This window comes from Lemur catta, chromosome 6 (genome assembly GCF_020740605.2).
Source record: "Lemur catta isolate mLemCat1 chromosome 6, mLemCat1.pri, whole genome shotgun sequence".
Taxonomy (NCBI): domain Eukaryota; kingdom Metazoa; phylum Chordata; class Mammalia; order Primates; family Lemuridae; genus Lemur; species Lemur catta.
The window spans coordinates 87,586,971-87,610,706 of record NC_059133.1 but is presented as its reverse complement, the minus strand read 5'-3'; the positions used below and the strand labels follow the sequence as shown (position 1 = coordinate 87,610,706).

Here is a 23,736-nt window from a genome sequence, read left to right as displayed (position 1 = left end):
GGAGACCAGCCTGGACAACACAGGGAGGCCTCATTTCTACAAAAAATTAAAAAATTAGCTGGGTCTGGTGACGTTCATCTGTAGTCCCACCTACTTGGGAGGCAGAGGCGAGAGGATCACTCCAGCCCAGGAGTTGGAGGCTGCAGTGAGCTATGATGACGCCTCTGCACTCTAGCCTGGGTGATTGAGCAAGACTGTTTCTAAAAAAAAAAAAAATCTGAAGCTTAGACACACCACGTAACTTGCTCAAAGATGGCCCAGCTAGTAAGTGATGCAGGCAGGATTCTAATCCAGTCTGGTTTCATAGCCCACGCGCATTTCACAATCCACCTCCTTACATACCTCATTCCATTTTTCACTGCAAGTCTATGGGGCAGATATCGTCTCCCTTATTTGGCTGGTGAGGCAAGCGAGACTCAGTGGTGAGGGACTTGCCAGGGCCAGGGCAGGGCAGGAGAAGAGGCTGCAGGGCGCGCACGTGGGCGTGGCTGCCGCATCGGGTCGCCTCCTCCCGGCTGCGCGCCCGGGCGGGTCCCACCTTCCCAGGTCCCAGCCCCGCGCGCCGCGCGCCCCGAACTACACTTCCCGGCAGGACGCGGGCGCGCGCACGCGCTCGGGGACCTCCACCATGGCGACCGTGCTGTCCAGGGCGCTCAAGCTCCCGGGTAAGGAGCCGCAGCCTCGCGCCCACCCTGCCCCGCCGGGCCCGGGGAGAACGGGAGGCCAGGCTCTGGGGGCGAGGCCGGTCGGGGCCTGGCCCCAACCCAAGCGGAGCTGCAGGCGCCTGGAGGCGAGGGGCTGGGGTCCGCGCTCCCCCGGGGGCGGGAGGGGCGCCCAGCGGGGCAGGGGGCGCTGGCGACCCTGGGAGTCTCGAGGGACAGACCGTGCGCGCGGGGCAGGTGTCCGGGAGCCGGCGGGCGCTGCCGCGGCGGTGAATGTGCGGTCGCCGCCGTCCCGGCGGGAGGGCCGGCCAGGGGAGCATCCTTCCCCGAGCGCCGCGGGGACTCCAGCTCCTTCTGTCCTGGGCTGGACCTGGGCGGGGCAGGGGGCAGCGGGACCGAGAGGGAGCGGCCTCGCCGCTTAATGACAGCAGCGCCGCAGCGGGGCAGGTGGGACAGGAATTTCCCTTCCTAGTTTATAGAAGAGGAAAATGAGAGTTATGTGGCTAATTGAATTGTCCAAGGTCATACAGACAGTATTGGGAAAGCCTGGCCTTGAACGTCAGGGGTCTTAGAATGCTAGATCCATAGCTTTCGATTCCCGTTGGTCAGTCTCCGGCTGTGGAGACTGAGCATGAGAAATGATTTGGCACCTGTAAGGTGCAGATAACGTGTGGAATATTCTTTAAGGAAGCTCTGGTGGCGATGACAACTTCCAGAGCTGATTCAGTACTTTGGGCAGCAGCTCCAAGTCCCCCCTCCCGCCCCGCCCCCCGTCTCTTAAACCTCCAGAATGAGACTGTAAGAAACTTGCTAGTTTAATAGAAGTATATTTATTCTGCCCAAGTAAATTTTAAAAATTAAGGCCTCACTATCGTTGTCAGCGTAATTAATTCTGTGAACTCTGCTCATTGCTGAAGATCTGCAAGGTGCTTGGCTCTACCAAAATAAAGTTTAAGCATTAAGCTATAAACATTTGTTTGCTGATAACTTGTAATAGAGGGAAAAGCAGTTGCTTTCACTGGCATGGTTAGAAAGGGGCAGTTGGGTGTTGGGTGGATAGCCAGTATGGCTTGCAGGGGATTGCTGCCGGGTCCTTGTTCTCAGGGAGTTTCCAGTCCGCTACACTGAAACAAGCCTTGTGCCTTCGATGACACTGAGTTGGGTATCAGTTTGCATTCCTGTCCCCAGACTTCATGACCTTAGATTTTTTCCCCCATATGGGCCATTAGAACATTGGAAGAAACACTGATAATGTCTGTCTTGGAATATGTTTAACATTGGGATTAAATGGCAGAGATGTCCCCTTACCTGCAGGATTAATTTACTTAGAAAAGAGTAGCCTTGTATATCCTTTATGTAGAATGATATCCTCCCAAAGGGGTAATGAAGTGTCAGACATATTTAGCTTTCTTTCTTTTTTTTTTTTCTTTTAGAGTCCTTGTTTTATTTCAGCATAGGTTATTGTTATTCTCTGAGGATGAGAATGCAAGAAAATCTTGCTTTAGAAACTCTTGAGCTCTTTTGTGTTGTCTTGTCCCGAGGCTGTGACATTATTACTGCCTGGTGGATTCAGGTGTAGTAACTTGGTCAGCTGATAAGATAGGTAAAGGATTCCCACAGCTCAGTGTTGGACCTTTTTGGAAGGCAGCTTGGTCCTGAGCAGTGAGGTATGCTTGATACTTTTTTAGGCCCGGATACAATAAGCATATGTTCTTTTGTGTGTTGTGGGTTTTTTTTTTTCACTTGCACTTTTTCTTGTCTCCCTCTTGCCCTTTCTCTTCTCCACCCAAATACAATTTTTAGCTTTTTTATTAGGTAGATGTTGCTCTCATATAGCTCTTTTTGGATACTCTGTAACTGGGGCTGTGAGACTGTTATCCTGTTTGGGCTACTGTGTCATGTTCCTTTAGTTAACAGCCTCGCTATTTTCATGCGTGAGGAAAGCAGAATACAACAGTGGCTAAGAGCATGAGTCAGGCTCGGGTTCAAATCCAGTCTTCACCTGATTAGTTACTCATCTGTAATAATAGTATTATTATGGAACATTCACTGTATGACACACACTGTACTATGTATTTACCACCTAGGGTTATTTGGAATAGTAAAAGAGATGGATGGACTACAGAGGTCTATTAATCTCTGACATGTGAATTATTATCAGTCAGTGTTAGCTGTTTCTATCATTAGCACCGTGATCCTTTATGAATGTGATACCTGAAGGAAGGCCTGATGTAATAGTGAGCTGATGACGGATCTCAGCAACCTTGTGATGAAAGAGCAGTTGCTGGGAATGTATTTTCTTTTTTCTCAAACCCTTTCACTAAGCTCAGCATGGCAAGACATTTGGCTCAGGTACATAAAATGAGGTTAATTAGTAGCAGAAGGACAATGTGACATTCATAAAGCCTGTGGGACTTCTTATCTTGTAGTTATGTTTTTTAGGCTGTTTTAAAGTTTGAATGTCAAACACTGGAGAGATATCAGAGCACCATGATTTGTTATAGTTTGTTTTATGATGTGTAACTTAGAGTAATTATGTGCCCCTGGATAAACTGATCCATGATATGAGTTATTTCCCTTTAGTTGTTGTACAGTGTACAGTATGTGCTATAGTATAGTATATGTTTTAGTATATTTTCCTGGAAAAATTTGAGGATGGTATAATTGCATCACTTTCCTATTTGTGTTTTCCTCTATACCGCGTTGGAAATGCCATTTAATCAGCAACCTCAGTCTTCCTAAGAGGAAAAGTAATAGCTGTGGAAAGCTCATTTATATTGATGTATTATGAAATCAGTGCCTTCTTCCTTATTCTTTGAAAACTTTTCATTAATTAAAAATCCGGGTGGCAGCTGAAAGCAGCAGGGAAGAGAGCGGGTGCTGGGTGCCCCAAGCTTAGAAGCGTGGATTTGGTGTCTGTAAGGCTAGTGGCGGGCACCCCTCCCCTCCCTAATGGGAAAAGAAGAAGCCCATGAGACCTGCCAAGGACAATGCCTACAAGGCCCAGCTAAGTTAAAGGACGACCACACCTGGGTGGTTACCCTGATAAGAGTCTCGGTTCCTAGAGTCCACACATACCACCTGCCCCTCCTATTTCTCAGTACCCACCGTAAAACTGCAAGGAACAATTCCTTGTTCTCCCCACCATATCTTCCTGCCAAAGAAACCCCTACCCCCATCCCTAAAAACATATATAAACCCACTCAGACTTCTGGGCGACGTGACTTTTTGGGTCTCTCTCTCTCTGTCTCTCCCAGGACCCGAAAATCTCGCCCGGGTCCCTCTCTTGGGACTCGTTACCCTCACCCAGGAGCGCCCCAATAAAGCCTCTTTACTTATCCCTTTCAACTCTGCTCGTCTTTCTTTCTCTGGCACCAGCCAATCGAAAAAACCTTACAGTGTCTAGCTCCTCAGCCTGAGTATGACTTAAGGCAAGTTGGTGGACTTCTTCATATTTCACTCTCTTCTTGTCTTTCTGTGAATAGATAGAAAAAAAATGTTATTTAGGATTTCTCTAATCAAAACTTGCAGTCTATAATAATTAAGCTGAGGTTTGCTTTTGCATTATCTGAAAAAATATGTATTAGTGTAAAAGTATTTATTTATTCTCAAAATGTTGGTCAAGAACTGGCCCTAGTCTTCTATGATTTAAAGAAAGGCACAGGAGTATGATGGCTCTGAGTTCTTGCATGCTTGCCTTTATACTTCCAAGATACCATGGCCAGATCAGTCCTTGGGCTTCACACCACATGTTCTTTCTTGGAGGACTTTTTAGATACTGCTCCACTGTCTTTTAGTATTATATGTTACTGTGAAGAAGTCAGCCTGAGTTTTGTCCCCATCATTAGTGAGGCGATTCTTTTTCTTTTGGCCTGGTTGCTCATAGAATTCCTTCTTCGTCCTTGAAGTCCAGTGCCTGTACTGGATATGTTCCAGTATTGATCATTCTCTATCAGTTTTTCCTGGGACTCTGTGTACCCATTATTCTGCAGTGTTAGCTTTTGCTTTATTGTAGGAACTTTTTCTGTGTCTCTTTTAAATATTGTTTTTGGTTCCCATTTCTCTTCTATTCTCTTTGGTTATGCATATATTAGCTCACCTTTGTTCTTTTTTTTTCTTTTTTTTGAGACAGAGTCTTGCTCTGTCGCCTGGGGCTAGAGTGCTGTGCTGTCAGGCTCACAGCAACCTCAAACTCCTGGGCTTAAGCAATCTTTGTGCCTCAGCCTGCTGAGTAGCTGGGACTACAGGCATGTGCCACCATGCCCGGCTAATTTTTTTCTATATATATATTTTTAGCTATCCAGATCATTTCTTTCTATTTTTAGTAGAGACTGGGCCTTGCTCTTGCTCAGGCTGGTCTCAAACTCCTGACCTTGAGCAATCCTCCCGCCTTGGCCTCCCAGAGTACTAGGATTACAGGCATGAGCCACCACACCTGGCCTTACCTTTGTTCTTGATATCTGTCATTTTGTTTCTAGTCGTTTTTAAAGCCTTGATCTTTTCCATGGGAGGCACATACGTACAGACTTTGGAGCCAGACTGGGTTTGAATCCTTGCATGTCACTTACTCTCTGTGTAATTATGGGCCAGTTGCTGGAACTTCCAAGCCTTAGCTTCCTTGTTTCAAAATGATGATGATAATGTGTCTACCTCAAAGTGTTGTTTTGAATATTTACTGAGACAAACATTAAATGGGCTTGAAAGAGTGTATATAGTAAGCGCTCAGAACTGCCAGCCCTTTTTATTTCCATTTCATTTTGCTTAATTTTCACTAGTGAGTCCTTTTTGTCTCTGTGTTTTCAGCAATGTTATTCTTTTTGCTGATTCCAATAGGATTTCTTTTCTAAAAAATTGTTTTATTATTTTCTTCCTCTCTTTTCTTGAGCCCTTATTTCAGGGAAGACTATTTTCTTGAATTTCTTGGACTCCATGGTGAAGTGTCTGTTCATTGTTGCTTCCATCTCATGGTATGATTTGTCCAGCATTTGTTCTTTAGCTGATTTTGTTTGCTATGTTTCATTGTAACTTCTTTTTTGAATGTTTGTAGAACTCTGTAGTATCTCGAGGAATGAGTATTAACGATGGTTCCTTTCTGATTATTACTCATATTTAAATGGGGCAGTTGTTTTACAGCTAGCTATTGCCAGGGGAGTGAGCTAGGGCAGTTGGAAGCTAGAATTTAATCTAGGCCTGTTAGATCGCTTTCCCACTGGTGCTGTTCCTTCATGCATATCTCTTTCCTGGCTAGGAGGAGACAGTGGATTTGTCACAGGACTTTAGAGTGCTGATTTGCATTTACTTCTCTGTGTTTGTTTTACCAGTTATCAATTATTGCCGGTGAATTCCAGATTCACCTTTGCTGCCTGATCTGTGATAGTGGATCTGGGTCCTTTTAAAGGCTAAGTTTCTCCTACCATGGATACTGTCCCAGTCATAGGGTTCCTTTTAGTTCTCTTCCCATCTTCCTATTTATTCTCCTATTGATAAAGAAAACCCCCATCTATTACTTGGTGGCACATCAGCCACCTGAGACCCCCACCCCTTACAGAAGACCCGCATCAGCATAATACTAACCTATTACCTGGCCCATCAACTAATCTATTACCTGGCGCATCAGCATAACACTAAACCTATTACCTGACATATCAACTAATCTATTACCTTAGCCACCTGAGACCCCAGCCCTTGGACCACCCCAGCCCTTGGACCACCCCAGCTTAATAAAAGTGAGAAAAATCAGGTAGACGGGGCTCAGAATTTGGTGGCGAGACCCCTCTGAGCCTGCCAGCGAATAAACCTTGATTCTCTGACTCTCCGTGTGCCACTCGGTTTGTCCTCGGAGCCACCCGCTGTAACACTTGCTGAATACTATCATTGCTTATCATTTTTTGTATTAAAATTGTCCTCTTTGAACTACTATTTGGTTTCTGTCTCCTGACTGGCCCAGTCTATCAAAAAAAATCAGCCTCTTCAGAACTGATTGTGCCTACAGTTCCTTTTCTGACCTGCCATACTGACAGCTTGCTCTTGTGAAGATAGCTGGTACTTTTTCTCATTCAATCTTACCTCCCCTTTGACTCTGTGGTATTGAATGGGGCTTGTTGGTGCTCTTGTGACCCCAGACTTTGTCTTTCCATGCAAGCAATTACTGATTTGGTTATATATTTGTAGAACAGGGAGGTAATATAACTTGTTAGTTAGAACAGCAAGTGGACTCTGCAGTCAAATGCCTGGGTTTGAATCCTGGCTTTTCTTCTTATTAGCTCTGTGATCTTAGGCAACTTACTTTTCTCTATTTTAGTTTTCTTATTGATAAAATTGGGATAATAGGGTTGTTGTGAGGATTAAATGAATTAAAACATATAAAATGCTTGGCCCAGTGCCTGGGCTAGTGGGCACGCTGGAAATTCCCAGTTGTCATCCTCCTCCTCCTCACTCTTGTCAGCGTAATTAATTCTGTGAACTTTGCTCATTGCTGAAGATCTGCAAGATGCTTGTGCTTGCTGCTACTATGCTGCTTCAGTTGGATGCAAGAACCACTGCATTTGGCTACAATTGCTCATAAATTATGGTTTGGAAATGTGGCTGTTTCCTATTTTGTTTTCTATTTTTATTTCTTTTTACTTGTTTTTCCTGGTTTTAGGGCAGAGAGTTTGACAGAAATTCCTACCTTTGCCATCGTTAACTAGAAGCATGTAATCTTGCTAAAAGGACCAATTCAACAGCAGTTTTTTTTCCCCCAAAGAATGCTTGCAAATTATTTTTATATATTTCTTGAAGATTTTTATAAGTTTCTGTAATATATGCAGCCAAGTTCTTTTCTTTCCTGCCTGTGATAGTATATGATATGATAAAAATGAAGTTTCTTTAAACTGTTTTGTTAGTATTTTATTAATGATTTCACTTTGGCAAAGGTGTTGTTTTGTAACAGAGGTAAAGGTCTGAAAAAGGGCAAACTGTATGACCAGTTGTCCTAACGGTTTTAGGCTGAAATATTTGTTACAAGGTGGAAACTGACTAGCAGGATTGAATTAAGTAGATGTCGATGCTAAATTTTTTACTTAGTGCTAAAAATCCAATTGTACAATTATAGGATGGCTCAAGTACGTGTTAAAAATGCTTGGGAGTTTCAGTTGAATAAGTAGGTGACATGATGTGACTGCCAAGAATGCTATCAAGATCTTAGGTTACAGTAATTTAATTGTAGTTTGCTGTCTGGGCTCAGTAGGACGCTCTCTCCTTCTCTGGTCACATGCACCGGGGGATTGTATCCAGTTCCTGGAACCATACTTTAAAATGCACTGACATATCACATTGTGTCCAGAGGAGAGTGACCAGGATGTTGAGGAAACCTGAAACAATGCTTCTTAACGTAATTGGTTGAAAGAGGTGGAGATTTTTAAGCTGGAGATGAGGACTGGGGGAGGGCTGGTAGGAGATAGAATGCCAACAACAGTGGTGGCAATGGTAGTAATAGAAGCTAGAATGTATTGAGTGTGACTATATATAAGTCAGGCACTAAGAACCTTACATATTTAATCCTCATAACAACCATATGACGTACAAACAATATTCCATTTCATAAATAGGGAAACTGAGGCTCAATAAAGAAATTTGAGGTCTCATAGTTAATAGGAGATAGATTGATGTTTGATAGATTTGACTTGATGTTTATCTGACTGTGAAGACCTGAGCTCTGAAATACCATATTATATGTCTCTTATGATTGTACCTTCAAGTATTTGAAGAACTTGCATGTGGGAGAGGGATCCCAGAAAGTAAAACTAGGACAGATAATTAGCCACTACCCAGAAATGGATTCTGAATCAGTGTAAAGAATAATTTTCTAGATTGGAGGCCAGTAGATTCCATAATAATGGTTATGTTCATTTATATGCTAAAGAACTGGTTGGTGGGTATTTGCAGGTTTGGAATAACGGTAGGGGTGGTATATGTGATCTTTAAAATTTCTTCCAATACTGAGATTTAGGGATTCTATGTATGTTTTCCTTTTTGTCAGGTATATTCTTTTTTTAAAAAAATTAAAATTGTGGTAAAATGTACATACCATAAAATTTACCATCTTAATCTTTTTTTTTTTTTTTTTTTTTGAGACAGAGTCTTGCTCTGTTGCTGGGGCTGGAGTGCTGTGGTGTGATCATAGCTCACTGCAACCTCCAAGTCCTGGGCTCAAGCTATCCTGTTGCGTCAGCCTCCCGAGTAGCTGGGACTACAGGCATGTGCCACCATGCCCAGCTAATTTTTCTGTTTTTTTGTAGAGACAGGGTCTTGCTCTTGCTCAGGCGACCTCAAGCAATCCTCCCACCTCTGCCTCCCAGAGTGCTAGGATTACAGGCGTGAGCCACTATGCCCAGCCCATTTTAATCATTTTTAAGTGTACCATTGAGTATTAAGTATATCCACATTGTGCAACCAATCTCCAGAACTTTTTCATCTGATAAAACTGAAACTCTGTGCTCACTGAGTAACAATTCACCATTTCCCCCAACCCGGGCAACCACCATTCATTCTACTTTGTTTCTGTGAATTTGACTACTCCAGATAACTCCTTTAAGTAGAATTACACAGTAGTTGTTGTCTTTTTGTGACTGGCTTATTTCACTTAGCACAATGTCCTCAAGGTTCATCCATGTTGTAGCATGTGTCAGAATTTCCTTCCTTGTTAGGGCTGAATAAAATATTCCATGGTATGTGTATACCAGATTTTGTTTACAATGTCAGGTATATTTTAGCCCCCCAAACAAAAACAAACAATTACTTTAAAAAGTGTTAGTTAATATTATTGTAACAACCCAGGACTCTGTTTGCAAATTATTATATATAGAGTTATTATATTTGGGATGGTTAGGGAATGGTATGCCCTAATTAATAAAATAATTTGTTCATAGAGGGGAAATATAAATGGTAAGAGACTAGCCTGAACCTGTACTGACCCTGTGGCATATCCTGGACGTACTATTTTGAAGTAAGTTCCTAATAAGTGGAACTTACAACTTTTTTAAATAATTTGTGCCTTTATAAATATAATCCAGTATGTATTGGACAAAGTAAATAACTTTGAAAATGAAAATAGATAGAACTTTCTAGTTACTAGGATGCCAGATTACTCAATATCTATCTACCTTTTTTAGAAGGTACTTAATGTTAAAAAAATAATGGAATGCTCATTTTTTAATCAAACATTTATTGATTTTCTGTGCACCAAATACTAATCTTTATATGAAATCTTTTGCTTCCCGTATCTGGTCTCCATATAGTGTTTCATTGCTTCATTTCATGAATTAAGCAAACCGATACCACCATGACCACAGTGACCTCGAGGCAGAGATTAGCACTGAAAATTCTTCTTTTTCCCTTTTTAATTAGCTGGGTTATGTTTTCTTTTTATATTCTGAACAAAAGATTTAACAATATAGTTTATATTAGTAACAGCTTACCAGATAATTTCCAAAAAAAGAAACTTTTCCTTGGTTTTTACTTGGTCATAGCATGAAATAAAGGCATAAAATCATTCAGTCATTGGCAGGGAGGTGTGCCTAGGCCCTGCTGTAATTTCTACCTCTCAGCCACCCCAAAGCAGCATTACAATCTAAGTAAAAACAGGGTGCTTGCTGTGCAAAGCAGCTTCAAGACAAGTCTGCTACCTCTGCATTCCTGCTAGATTGCCACCCCTCCCAGAATATGTGCTCAGAATAGCAGTTTTAGAGGTAAACACTGTTTACAGAAAGACGTACTGAAAGGGCATTTGAATCACAGGACAGTCCTCAGAAGTGAGATTGTAGTACAACATCTCCAGATGACATTTTGTGTTCAGCTTTCTAAGTTGTTTCCATAGAAACAATTGGGAAGCCATAAGTACTGGCCTGTGAGAAGTGTTCAGGGAATTGTTCTAAAAGTTTACCAGGAAAGATTAGGACATCACAGATCTAAGAAACTCTAAGGCAACATGCACGCTAGGCGTATGGAGAGTTGACCCAGCGGCCGTGGACTTTTTCATTAGTGAGATTCAAGCAAATTGAGAGAGCTTTTTTATTTTTTTAAACTAAAGGTATTTGAAATTTGCTGATTTCTCTGTCTACTTTTCCATTGTCTTAAACTCGTGAAGGCTGTAATCCTGGAACACTATGCTTGTCTTTTCCCCCCATTCCTTCCCTCCCGCCTTAGCGGCGTCTGTTTACAGATGGCCACCCAGGTCCAGACCTGATGTAAACTTAGGTTTTTTGGTTTTGTTTTGTGTGCATTCCCCTAGCTGTTCATAGTTGCCGTGTCTCTGGTGAGGGTTTCTCCTTCCTGCTTCTCCTTGATCTCTTACCTTTCTGTCTTTTCAGGGAAGAAGAGCCCAGACCTGGGGGAATATGATCCCCTCACCCAGGCTGACAGCGATGAGAGCGAAGATGACCTGGTGCTCAACTTGCAGCAGAAGAACGGAGGGCTCAAAAACGGGAAGAGTCCTCTGGGAGAAGCGCCAGAGCCCGACTCGGACGTCGAGGCCGCAGGGGCTGCAAAGCCACACCTTGCGGAAGTCACCACGGAGGGGTACCCCTCGGAACCCCCCGGAGGCCTGGAGCAGAAGGCGACCTCCTCCCTGGTGTCCTATGTGCGCACATCCGTCTTCCTGCTGACTCTGGGGATCTCGATGATCCTCGTGCTCCTGTGTGCTTTCCTGATCCCCTGTCCCCCCAGAGATCTGCACAGCACCTGGAGCCGCCACCTGGGCTCCCAGGGAGGTGAGTCACAGAATTTACAGCCCTAATTCTGCCAAACGTCACGTTGTATCTGATTACCTTGACATTTTCCTTCACCTCTGAGGAACTAATGTGTGTCATACAGCATTTCCCCCCCATGTGTGGAAGTGGTCAGAGGTTAGGATTTGAAATAAAACAAAAAGATAGATTGATACCCCTCCAAAAACTTGGGAATCATTGCTTTGTTATGTCTGTGGACTGGTCTTTGTTAGACCTAGGTAGGACAGGGCATTGGTTTGCCGAGTGGTCCTGCTTGGAGCCAGCACTGTATGAGGGCAAAGCAAAGCTGCAGACAGGGCTATTTAGAGAAAAGCAAGGCTCTAGGCCTGGCCACATGTGGGGCTGGGGCTCCTGTAGGAACCCTCAGGCATTTGTTGGTGATAGAGGCCTGACCCAATTTACATTCTAAAATGGTAATCTCATTTCAGGTAGAAGATAGTGGCTGTCTTTTCTCTCCTGCACCTAGTGGTTAAGAGTGGTGCTGCTTGAGTAATTCCAGCTATTGTGTCACCTTTTGGAGCAGATTTCTTCAGAAGCCCTTGCTCTGGCATGGGGGTTATATCCCACCTGTGTGGAGTAGTCCTGTCTCTTGTAGGCTCCCAAGACCCCGTGCATCATTGTGACCTGGAAACGTTTATCCCTGCCACTTCTCTAATCCCAGCTGAGTTTGTTTTTGATGAGTTCTGTGTTCTCATCTATAGTTTCTCTTGAGGCAAATTTAATTTACATATGTAATATTTACCTACAGTGTAAAGGTTAGTAACAAAATTGTTGGTGTATCTACCACCCAGCTTAAGAAATAGAACATTATTGAGACCTTTGCAATCTCTTAGGTGTCTCTTCTCACCCACCAAAGGGTTCTGCCGTCCTAAGTTCTGTGTCGATTATTCCCTTACTTTTCTTTAAAGTTTTTACCACATCAATATATACCCCTAAACTATATATTCATTAATTTTGCCTGTTTCTGAATCTTACACATATGTAATCATGTAGTCTTCTGTGACCTGCTTTTTTGCTCAACGAGATTTTTTTGAAAAAATATTTTTGTGGTTCATCCATATTGATGGGTGTAGCCTGGAGTTTATTCATTTTCACTGCTGTCTAGCTTTTCATGGTATGAATATCCTATAAGTTATTTATCCATTTTACTGTTGGTAAACATTTAAGTGGCTTCCAGTCTTTTTTTTTCAAATGATGCTGTTAAGAACATTTTTGTACATGTTTCCTGATGCAATGTATAAGAATTTCTCTAAGGCATAAACCCAAGGGTAAAATTGCTGGATTATAGGAGGAGGGTGTGTGTGTGTTCATTCTTACTAGCTTATGTTAAATTATTTTCCAAAGTAGTTGTACCAGTTTACCCTTCCGCTGGTGATATGTGAATTCTCTCCAAATTTGGCAGGCATCCTCTGACTACACACTGTTGGGCGGATGGGAGATGGAAGCCCAGGCTCTCCACTGGCCCCTATTGACTCTATTCTGGTGGGAAGGAGGGGGAGGGGTGCCTGATTAACACGGACAGGCGTGGAACTATGGTCTTCCCTTGTGTGTGGAGGGCCTTAGTCCTGGCCCCCACCTGGCTTTCTCTGACATGACCCTGGTGGTGGTGGTGGGGGTGGTGGGGGTGGTGCCTTGTTACAGCCAGCAGAGGGTGGGAGTCTAGGATCCCCATTCAGCCTTGCTATGGGGGTGGGGGTGGGGCCGGGGCTGCGGTTTTATCTGCAGTGTTGGTTGGAGAAGCACAGTTTATTATCTGAAACTTTTCTGTCTTGCTAGGCTCGCCCTTTCCTGGGCCTCTGGCTAGGGAAGCCAGCTTTTCTTAGGGCTCTTTTGTCTGCACCTGTGGTGTTGGCTTCTCCAACAGCCCGTTTGGGATATGTGAGGCCAAAAGAAAACCCAGGGGACTCATCACCTTGTCATTCCTAGCTGGCCTGCCTTCTTCTCTCCATAAGAGTTGTCTTACGTTTGTTTTGTGTAATGTCCAGGGTGCTTAGATGTACTCAGCAGGAGGAATAGGGAGGAGTGTGTCTATTCCATCTTGTCGAGGAACAGGAAGTCTGCCCGATGTCTGTGGAGGTACTGGCAGCAGAGAACTGGTTTGTGGTAACTCACTCAGGACCTTTTTGATTTTTTAATGTATCTGTCAGGTGGGGACTTGTCTCCATTGGAACTGGCTGACATGAATGGAGACGGCCTGCGTGACGTGCTTCTCTCCTTTGTGACCTCAAGGAATGGGAGTGCAGTAGGTAAGAGACATGGCTCTGCAAGGCTGCTCCAGGGGGACTGTCAGCTAGGAGAGGCATCAGAGGTGTCTCCCAAGGGGCACTGCAGAAGGGTCTGCAGTGGACAGAAAGTTCCCGTGGATCTATCATACACGATAAGCCTGATCAGAAAGTTCCTGCATGTAAATAAAGCTCAGTCCAAGAAACAGAGTTACAACTGGAGAGAACTTTCAGTGGTCGCCCAGGCCGGTGAAGAAACTGGGATCCTGGCCGGGCGCGGTGGCTCACGCCTGTAATCCTAGCACTCTGGGAGGCCGAGGCGGGTGGATCACTCGAGGTCAGGAGCTCGAGACCAGCCTGAGCAAGAGTGAGACCCCGTCTCTACTAAAAATAGAAAGAAATTAGCTGGCCAACTAAAAATATATATAGAAAAAATTAGCCGGGCATGGTGGTACATGCCTGTAGTCCCAGATTCTCAGGAGGCTGAGGCAGGAGGATCGCTTGAGCCCAGGAGTTTGAGGTTGCTGTGAGCTAGGCTGACGCCACGGCACTCACCTGGGCAACAGAGTGAGTCTCTGTCTCAGAAAGAGAAACTGGAATCCAGAGAGGCAGTGACTTGCCCGCACACCTGTAGTGAACATTGTTAGTACTTAGGTTTTATGACTTTTCTCCCAGTTTTCCACTACCTCTTCGATTATAATGAATGTTCACTCTATCCTACTCACCCACGCCTGGCAGAAAATGCCTGTCCATGTGTTTTGTACACATCTTTGCACACACACCTCTTGGCCGAGGTCTTCCGTTCCCCCTGCCCTTTATTTTTCCAGGTCTGCCCTCCATCCTGCTGTCTGCGCTGGGAGGCTGGCCTGTGCGGATGAGGTCACAGCCCCCCGGCCCGCTGGCCACCTCCCCACTGGGTTTGGCTCATGGGGGGCACAGGCGAGGAACTGGAGGGGATGGAGTTTGAGGAGGGGTATTTATTCCCCTGGCTCCCACCCCACTGAGGTCACTGCAGGATGGCTACACCCTTGACCACGGGTCACAGCTCCTTTCAAGGTGACCCTCTTAGAGGACTTTCTTTTTCTAGATTCCAGTGATTGCTTCCTCCTCTTATCTCTTTGGGCCTGGAAGCAGTAACAGTTCTGAGGGACTGTTCTATCACTTGTGGTGTCCCTACACCCTGGCCACATCTTTGTAAATGGTCTCCTTATTAAACCTTCTACAACTAACCCTAATTGAGGGTGGTGTTTCTAGAAGCCCAGCTGTTACACATGTCAACTGCAAAAAAAAAAAAAAAGAAAGAAAGAAAGAAAGAAAGAAAGAAAGAAAGAAGGGAAAATTTTTCCATTTTTAGCACAGGTACACAAGGCTTTTAGTATGTCCTGCAGCCTCCACTAAAGTTGAGTCACACTGCAGTCTGTAAGCTGGTACAGGGACTCTAGTTTGAGGCTAAAGATGCCCTAGTAACTACTTTTTATTATAAGTCACTTAGGCCCTGGGGCCTAGGTATGTTTTAGAGAATCCTAAATTGCACATCTCTTTGACATTATTAGAAATGACTTTCTGAGTCTGCGTGAGATGTAGAAGCAGTCTGGGCAGTGATCTGTTACACAGAGAATCTCTGGCCTAGCAGTAGATTTTCATGTAATTGAAACTTAATTACATTTTTTTCCTGCCTATGACTTTTGAAGTAAAAATTTCCCCCATCCACTTTTAGATGTAGAGATGTTTTTAGTCATTTGGTATCTTACATGGTTTGCTGCATATCAAGACTCATAATGGTAAGGCCGTGGGCTTAGACACAGTAGGAACCAGCCTGAGTTGGCCACAGATTGTAAAAACAAGAATACAGCTAACATATGGTGCTTTCTATGTGCCATGCACTGTGGTCAACACAGCACATATATGAACCACTTTATCCCCAACACAGTCCTAAAGGGAGGCTAATATTATCATCTCCCTTTTGCAGATGAGGGAGTTAAGATGTACTAAGGTTAAGGAACTTGGTATGTCCCTAACCCTCATGCCAAACTGCCGTGCCCGTAACCCACAGAGCTCTGTGCCACTGGACATGAAAGCGATTGAGGTTTTTATTTGTTTGCTTGTTCCTCTGTTCGTTCAACGACTGCGCATCGAATGCCGGCTGCATGGCGGGCGCTGTGCACCTTCTCTGGAGTGGTGCTGGTTACACACCAGGGCTGAGCAGGCGGGGCCTCTGCCTTAGAGAGTCGTGGTTAACGCATGACCACCTAGGAAAAAAGAGTCTGAGCATTGATACAGAGTTGCCAGAGTCCTTGAGGAGGAAGAACAGCAGAGGATGTTGCCCACAGCATCCTGGAGAAGTCTGGAAGGTTCCACGTTACCACTGTTGGTCATAGGTATCTACTTCTGACAGTGGGTCTGGAATGGTGAGCCACAGTTTGTCACTTGTTTTTAGGTCGTATATTTAATCAGTAATACTGAGGAACAGGTAGAAGGAAGCTCTGAAACTTTCATTTCCTTATCTGTATTAGTTGTTGCTGGAAGTGGAAAGTATGTGAGATGAGTCAGAGTGTCCCTGTCCTGAAAGTGAACGTAAAACTGGCAAGAGAGAAAGCTGTGATTCTGACATGTGAATCCAGTGACGTAAAGGCTTATTTACTACAGAGATGGCTACTCTAATCCCTTACCAGCTATCCCTGGACCTAGGTCTTACGTCTTCGCAAGTATTCTTTCCTGACGGGAGCCAAATCAACTGATTCCGTGGAACCCTGGATCAGCAGGACCATTGCTACATGTAATCTTCAGGTTATTTTTAAAAAATATTCTGTTTCTGCTCTCAGGGAGCATTTGCTAGTGATGACTAAAATTCAGGTATTTTGCTCCCTGCTATGCACAAATACTAGATCAGTCTCCTTTTTTCAAGCATACTTTTACCTTCTGGTTTTTGTTCTTGATGACTACTTTTTCATATTCTTGATTTTGCTCTTGTGTTTTCTTAGGCAAACAGTCGGTTGCCGTAGGTGCGAGACACTTTGCAAGGCACTGAGGATGCAGAGATTAGGGAGATAGTCTTTCTCCTTAAGGATGTCACTATTTAGTGGAGGCTGAGGTGGCAGATGTGTAAGCAGAAATGTTAGGAAAGGTGCAGAAGCGGAGATGTATTTGAGGCAGTCGAGGAGGCCACAGCTCTTGTCTTACGTGAGAAGCGTGTTGAGCAGGAATGACAGGCACTGTGTGTTCAGACCTTGTTGCCAGAAATGTGGGCGGGAGCTGGATACACGAGTGTGCATTGCCGCCTTACTACCATCCACGTTTGGTTTTCTGGGCTCCTGCTCAGCTCTGCCTCTTATCTCCTCTGCCTGCTCTCCTTTCTTATCTTTCTCGTGTGCTTTTAGGTGTCTCAGGACCAGCTGCTAATCTTGTGTGCCTTTCGGGGATGAATGGCAGCACACTGTGGTCGAGTCCCCTCCCCGAGGAAGCCCGAGATATCACATGTTTGGACCTGGTGCCAAGAGGTTCGGCTGGAACCGTCTGCCTGGTGACAGGAACTCACAGAGTGCTCAGCGCATTCAATGCAACGTCAGGTAGAGACCATGGACCACAAAAGGGCTTTGCTCCTGTGAGCCATGATTTGGATTAGAACAACCAAGCGGGGAAGGGAACTTTCTATTCTCACATGGTAGAGAGTCTGATTTACTGCTCTGGGAGGTGGTTATTAAGGGAAATAAGAGACATGATTTGGACAGATTGAATAAATAGATCCATGGTTCAACCTGCTTGGTGATAGGATGGAGCTAAACTGAGTTATCCAAACAGAAACTACCCTGAGGCCTTGGGTGTGTAAATAGTCTCCCTATTTTGTTCTTTGTACAAAAGACAAGTGAGCTCTGTCTCTTCATATTTAATATACATGAGTCCATGTACATTAAACTTGGACATTAGCTATTTATTAAATAAAAATATCACAGTGAAGAAATTGAGCTTTGTTGAGGCTTATTGATTTGGCCTTTTAGCTTCTTATTGCATTCAGACATACATGACAAAAGGAATGAAAAAGAACTATAATGAAGGCTCCTTATAGAAGCTAAAGTGTACTGCCGATGTGCTTGGTACCATACTGGACCATGCGCTCAAGTGCAGCTGAATAAATAACATCTTTCCTAGGAATAGAGGGTTGAGTTTGATAGTGGGGTACTTCTGAGTGAAAAAGAAAATTGGGATATGAGTTAACTCTAGAACCAAAGTCATCTTGAAAACCTCCTACAGTTTCTCTGGTGCTTACTTCTGTGAACATGTGGGAGAAGGAGGGAGAGTGGGTCTTCTGGTCGGCTGCCCCTGGACGGTTCCTTAACAGTTGTAATAACCTCTAACAGGTCAGCTCTCCCACTCCAGACAAGTGAGCTCTCCTCTCTTGAAAGACTTTGGCACCTCCACTTTGTGTAAAAAATCTGGGCATGAAGTTAGCACATGGATTTGTTAGCCAGATAGTTGAGGTTCAGACCACATTCTCTGCTCCTTTCCTCCTCAGTAAGATAGAAACTAAAGGAAAAAATAAGTAGGAGTTTCTGTCTGTTGTTTAGACAGCATTGTGCTTCTCTTTGTTGGCTTGGGGACATTGCATCTGCCTTTTGCAGAGGCAGAAAGCTGTAGCAGTGATCAGCCTACTTGTCCTTCCCTAGGGAAAGCCATTTGGACTTTAAACTCAAACTACTTGTCCAACGGCACCTTGGCTGCCCCGGTCGTGGTGTTGCCGGACTTGGACGAAGATGGCGTTAGAGATCTTGTGGTTCTGGCCATTGGGGAATTGCAGGTATGATCTCTATGAAATGGTTTTTGTTTCTTCTAGGGAATGCTTCAATTTTAGTTATCTCAGTTCCTAGTGTTGCTGTTATCATAAATGCTGCTTGAAACTTTCTTTTTACAAAGTCTTAGGTTTAAGTAAATTCTCTTTGTATGATTAAGTGAATATGTGACCATTATGAATCTGTTTTTCCCAGCAGTCTCACTTTGTTTCTGTGTACTGTGGTGTAAGGAGCTTGGTAGGCAGATAGGTCTGTGTGTGAATTCCTTGGTAGCTTTGTAGACTTTGTGGCACTGGGCAAGCCACGGAGCCTATTCAAGCTCTGGTTTCTTCATATGTAAAATGAGAATGTTATATCTGCTTGTAGGATTGTTATGAAAACTAGAGCTAACATTTAAAATGCCTAGAGCTATAGTGCCTATTTTTTACCATGTAAATGTGTTGTTAATTTTACTATATTATACATATTTAAACTTTATTTCAATTATAAAACAATGGGACAGACTGATAGAAAGTTCATAAAATATATATAGAAAAAAATCAAAGTCAAACAATAATAACAAGGAGCAAAGAAAGGACAGTTGTGATCTAGGCTGTGACATGCCAGACATTGATTCCAGGACAGTGGCCTTTGAATTATGGCTCTAGAGCATGCTTTGCTGGAACTTCAGTATGTTACCGAAAACTCAGCCACTTGTCCACGAGGCCGAATCAGAAGTATGAGGACAAACGGTTTGGGGAGGAAGAAAAGAGAGTTTACTGTGCTGACAAAGGAGGAAAAATGGTAGACCTTCTCATTTCAAGATCCCAATTTCTCCAACATAGGCAGAATACAGAGAGCTTTTAAAGGCAGGGTTCTGTGCTTCAGGCAATTACTGTGGTTAACTATTCTAATCTCCCTTCTCTGCCAAAGACAAAGCCTGTGAACTCCGCCCGCCCACCTGGGGAGCTGGCACCACCTGGGAGTTTTAACAAAAGACTTAACCTGCCTCAGAAATGCAGGCCAGAATGCAGGTCCCAAAGGGTGGGGGAAGTTTTAAAGAGACAGAAAATCTCTTTGCCATTTTTTTTCCCTCCTCAGGCCACTCCCTCTGTTACAAGTACTCTGGAACTAGTTATTCTGTATACAGATAAAATAAGAGTAGTCTTTCCACCAAATCACAGGAAAGAATAAATTATTGAATAGAATTGTCTTAATTTTAAGTTTTTCTTCCTGAAGCTTTTCTCAGAGCTTTTGTCAAAGTTTCTCTAAGACTTTCTCTCAGACTTCCTAGTGTGAGTCTGCCAAGGAAATGCTTCTGCACAAGAGAAGTGAACATTGGCAAAGAATGTTTGCGGAAAAATGTGGAGCTTATTTTAATTTTCATAGACTTTGTGTTTGCTGTTGTGATTTTTGTGTTGCATATATGGAGTGGAGCTATACATTCTGCAGGTAAAATTATGTAGAATGGAATTAAGTCTGTTAATATTTTGTGGCTTTCTTCCAAGAGCACCACAGACTTGAAATGTTCCACCAATCACAAGTTGTGAGAAGCACTGCCCCAGGACACCGGGCAATGCCTTGTGTTTGTGAGAGGAGGGGAAAGAAGATGGAGAATGAGCTAAATTTCTGAAGGCTGCTTAGTTTTAAGGGTCCTTTCTGTTAGTTTTCTTCAGGTAGCCAGTTGGTCTCGAAGTGGACCTGAACCAAGAATTCAGGAATTATCCATGTAATTTTTTTTTTTATCCCAGCCATTGTGAATAAGGAGACTAGGGACCAGGGACAATTGCAGTTATCACCTCCCACAGGAAGTGATTGTCTGAAGGTCCTAAAGGGAAAGTTTGGGGAGTTTCTTTTTAATGGAATTACAGTCAACAGAGGTATGAACAAGTTTATATATCCTGAACAAATTTAAGAATCTTGGTCTTATGACCCCATCTGGCTTCCTACGAGCTGGCAGTAGGTGGTGGGATAGTGGTTCAGGCCCTCAGGGACCCTCTGTAGTAAGGAGGTCTCTGTTAGAGGAACTGGCTTCTTGCCTATCTTCTTCTGTGCCCTTTTCTTTGGTCTCTACCTAGTGTATTGCTCATCTTGCCTCACAGAATTTGCTCATTTGTGCAATAGGCTTCAGGTATCGGATAGTCTCCATTCTGTCTGAAAAGTGATAGATAGTTCTAGGAAAATCTTGCGGAGGCGATGGGTGTATAGCAGCAGCTTCAGCCTTTATACATACCGCTTTTGACCTCTATCCCAGCGACAAAGAACCCAAGGAATTTGTTTGTGCCCCTGAGATAGAGGGCTCTCTCTTCACAAGGAAGGAAACACATTAAGTCTGTGACTTGGAGTGACTGCATTCTTAGATCTGGGTTTAGAGTGAGGTGGGCTTGGAGAACTGGCCCTGGCTTTGGATTAGAGGAACCCATCTGGTCTAGAACACAAGTGGGAGGGATGCTGAAAGCTGTGTGGTTCACCTCCTCACACCGTGCCGTGGTCTCTGACTCAGCATTCCAGACACACTGGCACCGTGCTCTCCTGGGGTACTCGGGCTGATGGGAACATCGCTACGTTGTGAGGCAGTTCATTTCATTTTTGGTCAGCTCTAGAAAATTCTGTCCTATGGATGAGAAATCTGCTGTCTCACAGCTTCTGTTCATTGTTCCAGCTTCAGTCACACAGAGCTAATCTGAATGGGTCTAATCCCCTTTCTGTAGAAAAGCCATTTAACCATTAGCCTGGTTCCTCTAAGCCTGCAACTCTCCAGGCTAAACACCCCGATTTCTTCTGTTCCTCATGCAACAGGAAGTCCAAACCCCTCTTTTTCTTGATTGCTTTCCCTTCGCACTCCAGTTTGTCCAAGTCTGTTTTAAAATGTGGCACCCATATCTGAAAGCAGTATTTTATTCATAGTCTAACGAGTTATATCAACCTAAGGAAATTGTTACTCCTTTTGATGGAGACCTGTATTTGTACTTTTTCAGCCAAAGGTTGCAATAGCCTTTCTAAGATTTGCTTTTTGTTTGTAATCAGTTAAAACACCCATATCTTTTCATTAATCAATTATTAATAGACCAATTTCTTCTGGCAGATTTTGACTCATCTTCTAGCCTAAGACCTTTTTGAATTTTGAGTTTGCCACATAGCATTTGATTCCTCTCACCCTTGTGATAAACTTGAATTCTATTCATTCAGGTCTTTGATAAGAATGTTTAATAGGAATGGGGCGATAGCCCAGTGCTATGATATTCCACTAAAAACCTCCCTCTAGGGTATATTGACTGCATAAAATTTCTTTTTCTGGATATACTACAAACCACCTTTATATTGTCCATAGAATTCTGATAATAAACTTTGTCAAAATTTTTACTGAAGTTAAGATATAGATACAATCCCATATTTCCCAGTTGGTGACTCTATCCCAAAAAGAAAATCCTCTAGAGCCAAGGTTGGCAAACTACGACCTATAGGCCAAATTTGGCCCACTGCTTGTTTTTATAAATAAAGTTTTATTTAAACATAGTCACACCTATTCATTTGTGTATTGTCCATGACTACTACTTTCAAACTAGAACAGCCGAGTAGAGTAGTTGCTACAGTGATCATCTGGCTGGCAAAGCCTAAAGAATATACTGTCTGGCCCTTGATGGAAAAAGTTTGCCCATCTCTGAGAGAAAAGTTGATAGTGGCCTGTCCAGACATCTGATGTTCTGATGGGAGAGCACTGCCTGGATTTATTCTAGCTGGGACCAAATACTACTGGGGATTTCTGGATATGGGAGTAAAGACTCCTACAGAGCCATCCTGTGTCTGGCTGTAGGCAAGGACTCTGCCCCAAGAGACTGGTCAGTCATTAGCAATTGTGCTTCAGAGAAATTGAAATACCATAAAGATGCCCTTTGCATGTATTTAGCAAGGGAATGAGAAATAAAGTAAGGGAAATAAAGTCAAGCTTTGTGCTCTCCAACTTTTGGGAAGCATTTCAGAACCTGTAGCTAATGAGAAAAACCAGGAACTGTCTGGAGAAGCTGTTTGATTTGGAAATGACAGGGCTTCCATTGAATGCACCCCTTTCTTTCACTTCCTCAGCCAGATCTGTGCTTTCTGCTGGTGTCTGGCCGGACAGGAAGTCCACTGGGCCGACCTGTGAAGTACAACATCGTGGGAGTTGGGAATCTGATTGGTCCCCAGGTTTACGTCACCACAAATGGGGCTGTCTACATCCTGTTTGGCTTCGGTAAGAAGAAAGGCTAGTTTTCTTTCTGTTCCCCACTGGTGTCTGTGATTAGGCCTCCCTTGTGAGACAGGGTGAGAGCTCAGGAATCGCGGACACCAGCCCTTCCGAAGCCCCCTATTGCAGGGGCCTCCCACTCTCCCTCGCCTATTGCAGCTGATTAACTCTGCTTTCCCTGGATGCCTCCCCTAAAGAGAAGACTCTTTGTCCAGCGTCCGCCTCATCACTCCCCTACTCATTCCATGTTGGACCAGTCTGGGTGGGCTCTGTTGGACCCATCTGCTCAGGCTCTGTGTCTCTTGCTCAGATCCCAACCCTGGGATAGTTCTATTAAATTCAGCTTCTCAGTGTTGGTTCTTCCTGTGGTGCTAGGAAATATACAAGCTGTCGCCCTGCGGGACATTTTTGTTCAGGCCCAAAATCGAGACAGCTCACCACCTTCTCTGCAGATAGAAGAGCCAGAATGGGAGAAGCGAAGATCCATCAACCTGTCTGAGCTCATTGACGTGTACAGGTAGGGCAGACGACTGTCCCTGGTCACAGTGAGGTCTCCTGTAAACTCACGTGCCTTGAGGTCTCTCAGTTTGGTTGGGTTGGTGAATAAGTATGCAGAGGTTTGCGGGCAGACAGTGCTAGCCTTGATATACTCTCTTCCGATCTGGTTAACGTGAGTGAGAAATTTTCTTCTCTTGATAACATAATGTGTTGATATCTATGTGTTGGTGACCATCGTGTGGGATCACGTCACATGTAGGCTGTAAGGAAGGATGTTTGTTTAGGGTTCTGAGTCCAAGCGGGTAGGGAGGTAGCTTTACTTAACTGTTTGTGAAACTGTGCTTAGGATTTGACCTACTCGTTCCCTACATTTGCTGTTAGTTGAAGCATCATTTTGACAGGAGCAAGGATAGCATCCATGAAATCTTATTTTTGATTCTTTCTTCCTAACTAAAAGCATGTGGTTTGCTCACATGCAGTAGATTTTACCCATTGAACCCCAAGCCTGGGTAATAATTGTTTTTTTTTTTTTTCTATCAGAAGTTTCAAATCATTTTCTAGCATTTTCTTAGGCAGTATCATATTGTTTTGGTGAATGTG

General features: G+C 43.9%; 1 protein-coding gene across 1 annotated transcript in view; it reads left to right on the top strand.

Moving 5' to 3' along the window:
- Positions 1-559: 559 nt before the first annotated feature.
- The window catches only part of FAM234B (family with sequence similarity 234 member B), a 32,984-nt gene continuing 9,807 nt past the window's right edge, over positions 560-23,736 (top strand). Inside the window, exons 1-7 of the mRNA XM_045554294.1 lie at positions 560-665; positions 11,012-11,410; positions 13,576-13,674; positions 17,028-17,216; positions 18,312-18,442; positions 22,497-22,644; positions 23,014-23,155. Coding sequence (XP_045410250.1) covers positions 629-665; positions 11,012-11,410; positions 13,576-13,674; positions 17,028-17,216; positions 18,312-18,442; positions 22,497-22,644; positions 23,014-23,155 — 1,145 coding nt within the window. The 5' untranslated portion in view covers positions 560-628. The remainder of the gene's footprint in view (positions 666-11,011; positions 11,411-13,575; positions 13,675-17,027; positions 17,217-18,311; positions 18,443-22,496; positions 22,645-23,013; positions 23,156-23,736) is intronic.